The following is an 8760-nucleotide window of genomic DNA, read 5'->3' on the forward strand; positions in this document are numbered from 1 at the left end:
TAAAGGATGGCGTTAAACCATACAACAACAACAAGCTACAAAATTTCCGTAAACATTTTCTTTTTTAAAAATCAAATAAAAATGTCACCTAATATGAAATGTAGTTTTTCAGGCAGAGAGTCTCAGTTCCGTAATGGCCAATACGGGTGCAAATTTCCCTTCTTCCCAACCTTGAGACTGGTTTACTGAAAATGCAGTAGTAATGCATCTTTATCCGTAATTTGAATCGAGAACTCACGCAGCAGTCTCGGTGACCTAAGTGTTTATAGCATTAGCCTCGGATGCGGGAGGTCGCGGAATGGACCCCTGACCGAGTCATGCCAAATACTTCTAAAAACTGTACAGGCAGCTGCCTCGCTTGGCGCTCAGAATTAAGAAGTTAGTGTTAGGACTGCTCGACCTGGTGTCAGTATAATGTGACTGGGAGGACAGGATGCTAAATTTCTGCTTCATGATTCCTCATTGCTTCGGATTACTTTAAACTGCCACACTGCAGTCACCTTAACGATATTACTGCAATATTGTTAAAGCTACGGTAAAATCTGAATCACACACACACACACACACACACACACACACACACACACATATATATATATATATATATATATATATATATATATATATATATATACATATACACACACACGTACACACACACACACGCGGGGACAGCAAGGGACGCAACCTGATGTAAGTATATTATTAATTATTATAACGGTTGCGATCCCTTTAGTACAGAAAGTCATATCACTTGAATTCTAACTAGTTTTTGATTAAAGTGTTTCGAAACTGTGTGAATATGGTGAAAATATTGTTTTATCTGCAAGCCAAAAATATCTCAGTCATTATATTTGGAGTCACAATGAGGGGAATAACATGTCATTCATGACAGCTGAAATGGAGTAAATCATTGAACAACATTATGCTAGGAATACTACAGTTTCGGTGACATAGGATTAGGCTATTCAGTTATGTTTTTATTATCTGATATAGTAATGGTTCAGTGGCAGCGTGGGGGGGGGGGGGGAGGAACACAACCCCCTTCACCCCAGCGCTGGGCAACATGGTATGGGGGTGCACTATCTGGATCATTTGCAGCTTAAAGTTGTATAGCATTGCTACGTAGCTTAGTGCAACAAGCCACTTGAAACAACCTATATTTAGACGGGCAGGGGGATAGTAATTGCCAAACAGGTAACGCAGGTCACAAGAAAGCGCCTCTTTAAAAGCTCCACTTCAGAAAATTGCGACATTGAATCCTGGCGTCGTCTCTACATAGATTTGCAATAAATACAAAAACAGTTACAAACTACATTTTACATTTTGAGGTTGTTGTGGCTATGTCTTTCCTCTTATATATGCTTATGGCATATTTTGTATTACCTGTAATACATCTTGCAAATTTTTATTTTACTATTATTCAGATCGAAGACACTGATTCTAATTGATTCATCGCATGGCAGATCAAAATGCAACTTGCTCAATAAATCAATACGAAAACTTGTGTGATGATTTCATCTCAGACTTATATTACTTGCATGGACTGGTTCACTTTAACAGAAGATGAAAATGCAAGTATACGCACATATATGGTTATTCATACCTCTGTAAACGATTTCATTAAATGTAATGATGAAACAGTCGCACTCAAATTCATGCTAATAACACGCCAGCACTAATTAGTATCCCAAAAACTTTATCTGAACAAAACTCCTGTTTCGTACACCATTTCGGGATTTTATTTCGATACCCTTCTGATTTATTTCACAAGCTCGAATTAAATTGAATTAATGTTGGACGTTTTAAACGTCGAGCCCTTGACTGGCTAAGCGAAAGGTCACTGCAATATGGCGTCCAATGAGATTGTTTGGTATCCCTACAAACACAGCGTCTATCAAGGTACCCATAAGGAATAATCTTTACTCCGGTTCCAATTTAATAAAAAATAAGTCTCAAAGTTATTTCCAGATTTAAGACTCCAAGTTTTTTTTTTTTTTTTTTGACTTTCTATGTTTCAGCTTTAAATCAGATTGTTGCTTCCAATACTGAATGTTTATGTTTTGTAGATTTATGTAAATGTATGCTTTGTAGGGAAAAATATTTCTGATTGTATACGTCTGATTACACAGAGTAGCAAAACAAAAAGGGGACCTTTTTACATCTAGTGCTGAAGACTGTTTAGACTGAATAGAAAAACAATAATATTGCAAGCAGCTGGTAGTTGAACGTGCTGATTAGATATCATGTTAACAAAACAAATCACCGTGTCGGACATTCGCATTTATTTAGAGAGTTTGCGCATTTTATGATCCAGATTTAGAGTCATCAAAGCAAATAATAACAGTCAAGCATGATGTTGACACATTGGACAAATATAATGGTTCGGCTGAGGACATTCACCTGCATGCAGCTTCAAGTTAGGTCGCTTTCGGTTGTATTACAGATGCTTAAACAGTTTACTTTGTGATAAAGTGGTTTTAAAATAACCTACATGTCCGAAGATCCGTGTTGGTGGAGGGTGGGGGTGTGAGTATGGGTAAGTTAGTGGGTGTGGTTCTCAGATACACGTCTGCCTCTGACAGAATAAAGATGTGCCTGTCACTTGCTCTTTATTTTTGAAAGTTGTGTCGACGGGAATGGGAAGATGAATGAGCCCCTGCTATTAAGACTGTTTTACATCTTTTGGGGTTGCTGTGAATTATATCTGAGATACGCATTTTACGTCTCACATTGCACTAAAAATCTATCTGGCGGGAAAATGTATCTGGCACATTCTTTCAGAAGTTTTACTAAGTAAGAGAACCTGTCTAGAAATGAGATAGTTGTATCCAATGTCATCTAAAAGTAGGCACATTCGTTGGTAGTAATCTGTAATTCCATGAATAATCCTAAAGGTCTATTTTTAGGTGCTTCTTCATATGATTTCCGGAAGAGTTCAGCCGCGCTGTATCCATAGACCATCAGCAAAACCCGCTCAGAATCTTGTAAATATCGATGAAAACCAACTCCGGTTAATGTGAGAAATTTTTCAACGAACGTCCTTGAATTGTTCAAATATCGAAAGTAAAAGCTTAATCTATCCGCCAGATTCACTGCCTTGTATATCAAATTTAATCCAGTGTCCCACACGCGGCCTCTAAAAATTAGCTTTGTTACGTCACCTTCGAACACCCGGACATTGATGTAAAGTCTAGGGCAGCCGTCGTATTCATATGTCGGACACATTTCCAAAACGAAATATTCACTCACCGTCGATTTAACAACAATTATAGTCCCTTTCTTCCTAAGGTCCTTTTCAAGCGTGTAGAGATAGTATCGGTAGATTTCGGTTAAATCCGGAACTAGTCGGTCCGTTTCCAAACGTATTACAGAGTTTACAAGGGGTTGTACGAAAGCCTGAGTGTAGCACATCGCATCTGCGAATTTCACTCCAGACGGAGGCAAAATCTCGTGTACGAGAAACAAACGTTCCTGAAAATTTAAAAGGAAATATATAACATTTAAGATTAAAAAAATAAAAAATCTCTTTAATTTTATTCTTCTTTTCCTTCAATATGTAACATAAAATGTTATAATTATTTCATTTTATGAAATTCATTTTTTTTTCCCACCGTGTTTCAAATAACTTTTCTGTTTGCCATCAATAATTAACAGATAGCACATATACATATGAATCAAGTCTTGAAACGAAAGCATAACTGAGGACAGTGCAATATTTATAATTTACCTTGGATGCATCAGAATGAGACGAACATGTAGATACTCTCTCTCTCTCTCTCAACACACGCGTTCGCGCGCACACACACACACACACAAACATTCTTTAAGAGCGATACTTCGTATAATTCCCTGTATGTGACCAAAGAAATCATTTGTCAGGAACGATATTATCAGAATACTCCCTGCGAAAGAGTACATTTCGAATAGAATAATACAGTTAAAAAACAGTGTCAGTTGAATCGTTCCATTAAAAATAAATTATATACTGTTGGGTAACCCCTCTTGTATTTCGCATAACTACCGAAACTGTTTACTAACGTGTCTAATGTCTGTGTTCACGGATAAGATTAAGAATTAGTTATTTAAGTACTAGTAAACAAATACTGTATTTTAATACAATTGCAGGCCGAATGCAAGCTGAGGTGAACGATTGAAAATAATGTATACGTCTTTCTTGGACAACTAATATAGTGTAAAGCTAATCATGCTGACTATATATGTGTTCATGATAAATCCAAACAAATACATGCATGTTAGTAGGCGGATATTAATAATAATAATAATAATAATAATCAGTAATAATTGTATTATTATATTAGTATTATTATTGTTATTGTTACTGTTATTATTGTTAGTGTTATTGTTTTTAATGTTAGTGTTATTGTTGTTGTTGTCATTGTCATTGTCATTGTCGTTGTCATTGTCGTTGTCGTTGTCGTTGTCGCTGTCGTTGTTGTTGTCGTTGCCGTTGTCGTTGTCGTTGTTGTTGTTGTTGTCAGAGGTGGGGGAAGAAGAAAAAACACTTACATCTTCCTTGTGTCTCGTATGATTCTTCTTCCGAAATTTCCTAGACATTTTTGCCTTAAATAATGACAGAATTCTACGAGTTAAAATTTTCTCACTGTATATCCAAATCGCTTACACTAATTTCATCGTACTGGCGTGGAATGTTAGCCCTAATTCAATCCATCAAACGCGCATTGTTCTCTGTATGAATCAACTTATCGAAATTTCCGGCTTTATTTGTATGTACTATGTTCAACAGGGGGTAATTTACTGCACATATGTTATTGCCATCATTGAGAAGGCCAATTAATTACAGCATCTCTCTCTTTCTCTCTCTCTCTGTCTCTCCATCGTCTGAAGGTAAATGGAATTTTTGCGTATCAGAACAAAACAATTGTTTGTCACCGCTTCAACAAAACAAATTCACCACCACCACCACAACATCTACGAAGCAACATCCCGACTTCACCCTATTCCTGATCGAATCAATTTGGCAAACAACCAGTATATTACCATGGTTGTTGTTGTTGTTGTTGTTGTTGTAGGGTTTAACGCCATTTTTCAGCACAAGATAGGCCATATATGGCGGCCAGTATAACTGGTGGAGGAAGAACCCTGGAAAACCCAGGAAACCCAGGAAAGAACCACCGACCCACGAGAAGCTACTGGCAGGCTTTCCCACGTACCCACGCTAGCCGAGCCTTGGACTCGAACATACGCAGACAGAGGTGAGATGGCAGTGATCCGGAACGGTGAGCGCTTTAGACCACTGGACCATGGAACACTTACAGTGCTGTCAGTCAGTGCATTTCCATTATATTTCCGAATGATTTGTTATTTTTATTTATATAGCCTAGATTTATTTTTTCAACCTATCTGGTACAACGAAAATTATACAAGATTTGACCTCGCTCGGATCTGATGTCATGTTGCCTAGAGTGATTTACCAAAGTACAAAATCTATCAATCACCAGCTGATTTCTACATCACTGAACCATTCCATGTACATCCATCACCCTAAATATAACCTGTCCAACAATTTCATCCTCGTCTTTGTCTTCAGGTCCGACAAGGAGGGGGGGGGGACGACCAGGGGATATATCCCCGGTGCCCTGGCCCGTAGGGAGCCCCGGCCCAACAACACGTTTTAATTTTATAAAAGAAATATTTTGTTTGAACAAGGACTAGGAGAGACCGGGTGTTTCTTACCCAAGGCCCGTGATTGCTCTCTACGGCTCTTTTTGTCATCACCATCATCATAATCGACATGTATGAATGTATGTATGTATGTGTTTATATGTGTATGTGTGTGTATGTGTATATGTGTGTATGTGTGCGTGCGTGCATGCATGCATGTATGTATGTATGTATGTATGTATGTTTGTATGTATGAGTGTGTGTGTGTATGTGTATGTGTGTATGTGTGTGTATGTATGTATGTATTAGCGTTTAAAGATACGCTTAATAGTAATAGGAGCAGCAGTATGTGTTGTTTTTTCGCCATCATTATCATCATCGTTTGTATTTTTAGCATTATTATTATTATTATTATTATTATTATATGATTACATCAACCATGAGCAAACCTGTCGTCTCATATTGCTACATTATCTATTACATATTCATCTATTACAGCAGATGTTGGCAATTACTTTTCTGACGTTTCGACAGGTTTATAACACTAGTAACACATTTACTGGTTTATTAGCCAGTATAATCAATTGACTATTTACCTCTCACGTGCAGTATATTCTATATCATGTTAACCAGATAATTTATACAAATTTAAACAAATTTAAACAAAGGAGAGTGATCTACCTGATGAAAATGTGCCGTCATTGTTTACACATATATGACTGGGCAGTGATTGATTGAACACTTAATTATATCATTTTAGTGGACATTCTAGCGACACTTGTAGCACAAGTATGTATTATGCCATGCCAAACAGTACGTATCTCCCAACATGGAAACGTTAATTACATTTAACAGATTTCATCAGAGTTTCCAAGGTGTAGTTCAAAATTCTAAATATTAAATGAAATGTGCGATTTGTTTAAATACTGTATGAATTTGCTTTTATAAAGATATTCCTTCAATTAGAAAGCTACAACTGAACCTTATAATTGCACGTTTTTGATGTTTGTGGTGAAATGCTACTTTTCAGCGTATGAGAGGCTATACTAGGCGATCAGTATTGTTAAAAACCAGAGGTATTCGCTTAACAGAGCGGTGTGAAACCCTGGCGCGATTCCTCTAGAAGTCAGAAGTTTAACCCAGATTTCCAAAGACGTCCACAAAACTTCAGTTGTAAATAAAAAAGCCCAATGTGTCCATTATATACATAAATTGTACTCTAGTCAGTGCAAAACCACTTTCCATTTGTCTATCAACTGCTCATATAAAAGGTTTCTCTTATCAACTTTCCGTACCGTAAGCAGTTCACGCCGTAGAAACAATACAACTATCACCTAACACAGGGACCTATTTTTACAAGGCCACGGTAGACCAGTCGACTTCGCCTGTAAACTTGCATCACATTTGCCATCATAGTGGCACAAATGGTATCTACCTAGTCTTTATTGTGTATTTCATTGTGTAATTTACGTTCCAGACATAAACACTGCATCCAGAGTCTCACAACCAATGTACGCCACTAGATTTCAATAGGAACTATGGTACGACAGGGACACGCATGCGGTTCTGAGCTTAAATCGCCAAACGTAAACCATGGCATCTTGGAACCTCACTAACACTTCACTCGGTGACGTTCGATTCTAGTAATTGGCTAACTGTTTCGGGCTAAGGAATATTTCCATTACATCGAGTTACAACAATCAAATAAGTAATCACAAAAATAGAAGAATTCCTTAAAACGGGGCGCTATAACCAAATGCGCATACTCTAAAAGTTAATTACAGTATATAAGTGCAGGAAGAGAGCGGGGAAGTCTCAATATAAACCACTGACCCACTGAAAGCTACTGACAAGATTTTTCACTTATCCACAATGGCCGAATCCGAGAATCGAACCCATGTGCACACTGATGATATGGCAGTGACCAGTAAGATTGAAGTCTCTAGACCACTTAAAAAATAGAATTTAAGAAATGTTTCATTAAAGTTTCCCAAAACATGTATTGACTACAGCCAATTAAGAAATCCAAAAATCTAAAACAGTTTAGGTTTGACTTAAAACTGACCAAACGAATATCTAATGTCTTTATTTAACTTTACGAAAACAAGGTTGATGAAACAGATCTTTCTCCTTGAATAAACGTAATTATATAAATAGTATCTCACATTTTGAAAACTGTCGTTAATATTGTTTAACTACATGATAACATTCACTCCTAAGGACAGCGTGTGCCTCCATATGCTGGTTGAATCAGCGAATAAGGTAACTAAATAACTCGCTGTCACTTGATTCACCGTAATATTCATTTTTTATTTAACATTAAACGTCCATGTTTGGTTGGGGATCGTAAAATATTTGAGCCTAAAATCTTACCTCGGCCAATAACAAATGGGATGACTTTTGATAGGTAGTTTCTGATCTCATGAAAGTAGACACCTAACTTCAAATTCATGTTCAGGGTTGTACAATCTCTCGACCTAACAACTGTTAGCGGGAACAATTTCAAAGTTTCTCATATGCATGTTCCCGTGTATTTATGTCTTTCATGATTGTCTAAGGTATTGCTCAACTTATTCGTGTATCATATATATTGCACAACAAAGCACTTTTGAATAATTGCCAAATATATACATCAGTACATCCTATCGTACCGTTACACCTAATGATCATGTACTTGTCATAATTATATCATATCGTACCCTTACACCTAAAGAGGATCATATACGTGTCATCATTGTATCATATCGTACCCTTACACCTAATGAGGATCATATAAGTGTCATCACTGTGCCATATCGTACCCTTACACTTAATGAAAATCATATGAGTATCATCAAAAATATCGCTAGCAAAATGTGTTGCATGTATCATAGTGTACCCTTAAACTTAACGTGGATCATATACGTGTCATCATTGCATCATATCATACCCTTACACTTAATAAGGATCTTATGTGTCATCATTGTATTATATCATATCATTACACCTTATGTGGATCATATAATCATCATATAAGCAAACCTGGCGCTAATAGCCCGTGTACCATGTATCATATCGTACCATTTTTAATGAGAATCATTTAAGTATTTACAAAACTGCCGCTAATAGTCCGTG

The 8760-nt window shown here is 36.9% G+C and overlaps 1 protein-coding gene across 1 annotated transcript; it reads right to left on the reverse strand.

Moving 5' to 3' along the window:
• Positions 1 to 2268: 2268 nt before the first annotated feature.
• LOC149784164 (uncharacterized) lies at positions 2269 to 4973 on the reverse strand. Its single transcript, XM_089933218.1, has 2 exons — positions 4531 to 4973; positions 2269 to 3474 (listed from the first exon to the last, which is right to left on the reverse strand). Exons 1-2 carry the CDS (start codon positions 4576 to 4578, stop codon positions 2842 to 2844), a joined length of 681 nt encoding a protein of 226 aa, XP_089789344.1. The 5' UTR covers positions 4579 to 4973; the 3' UTR covers positions 2269 to 2841.
• Between the last annotated feature and the right edge of the window lie 3787 nt (positions 4974 to 8760).

The sequence above is a fragment of the Sinohyriopsis cumingii genome, chromosome 14, assembly GCF_028554795.1.
Source record: "Sinohyriopsis cumingii isolate HCF-2022 chromosome 14, ASM2855479v2, whole genome shotgun sequence".
NCBI classification, from domain to species: domain Eukaryota; kingdom Metazoa; phylum Mollusca; class Bivalvia; order Unionida; family Unionidae; genus Sinohyriopsis; species Sinohyriopsis cumingii.

What these genes read in the sequence shown, in the direction of transcription:
- LOC149784164 (XM_089933218.1), bottom strand. Translation starts at nt 4,578, where the DNA reads ATGTCTAGGAAATTTCGGAAGAAGAATCATACGAGACACAAGGAAGAT. An exon ending in ATACGAGACACAAGGAAGAT is followed by an intron (nt 3,475 to 4,530) that starts GTAAGTGTTTTT and finishes TTAAATTTTCAG; the next exon opens with GAACGTTTGTTTCTCGTACA.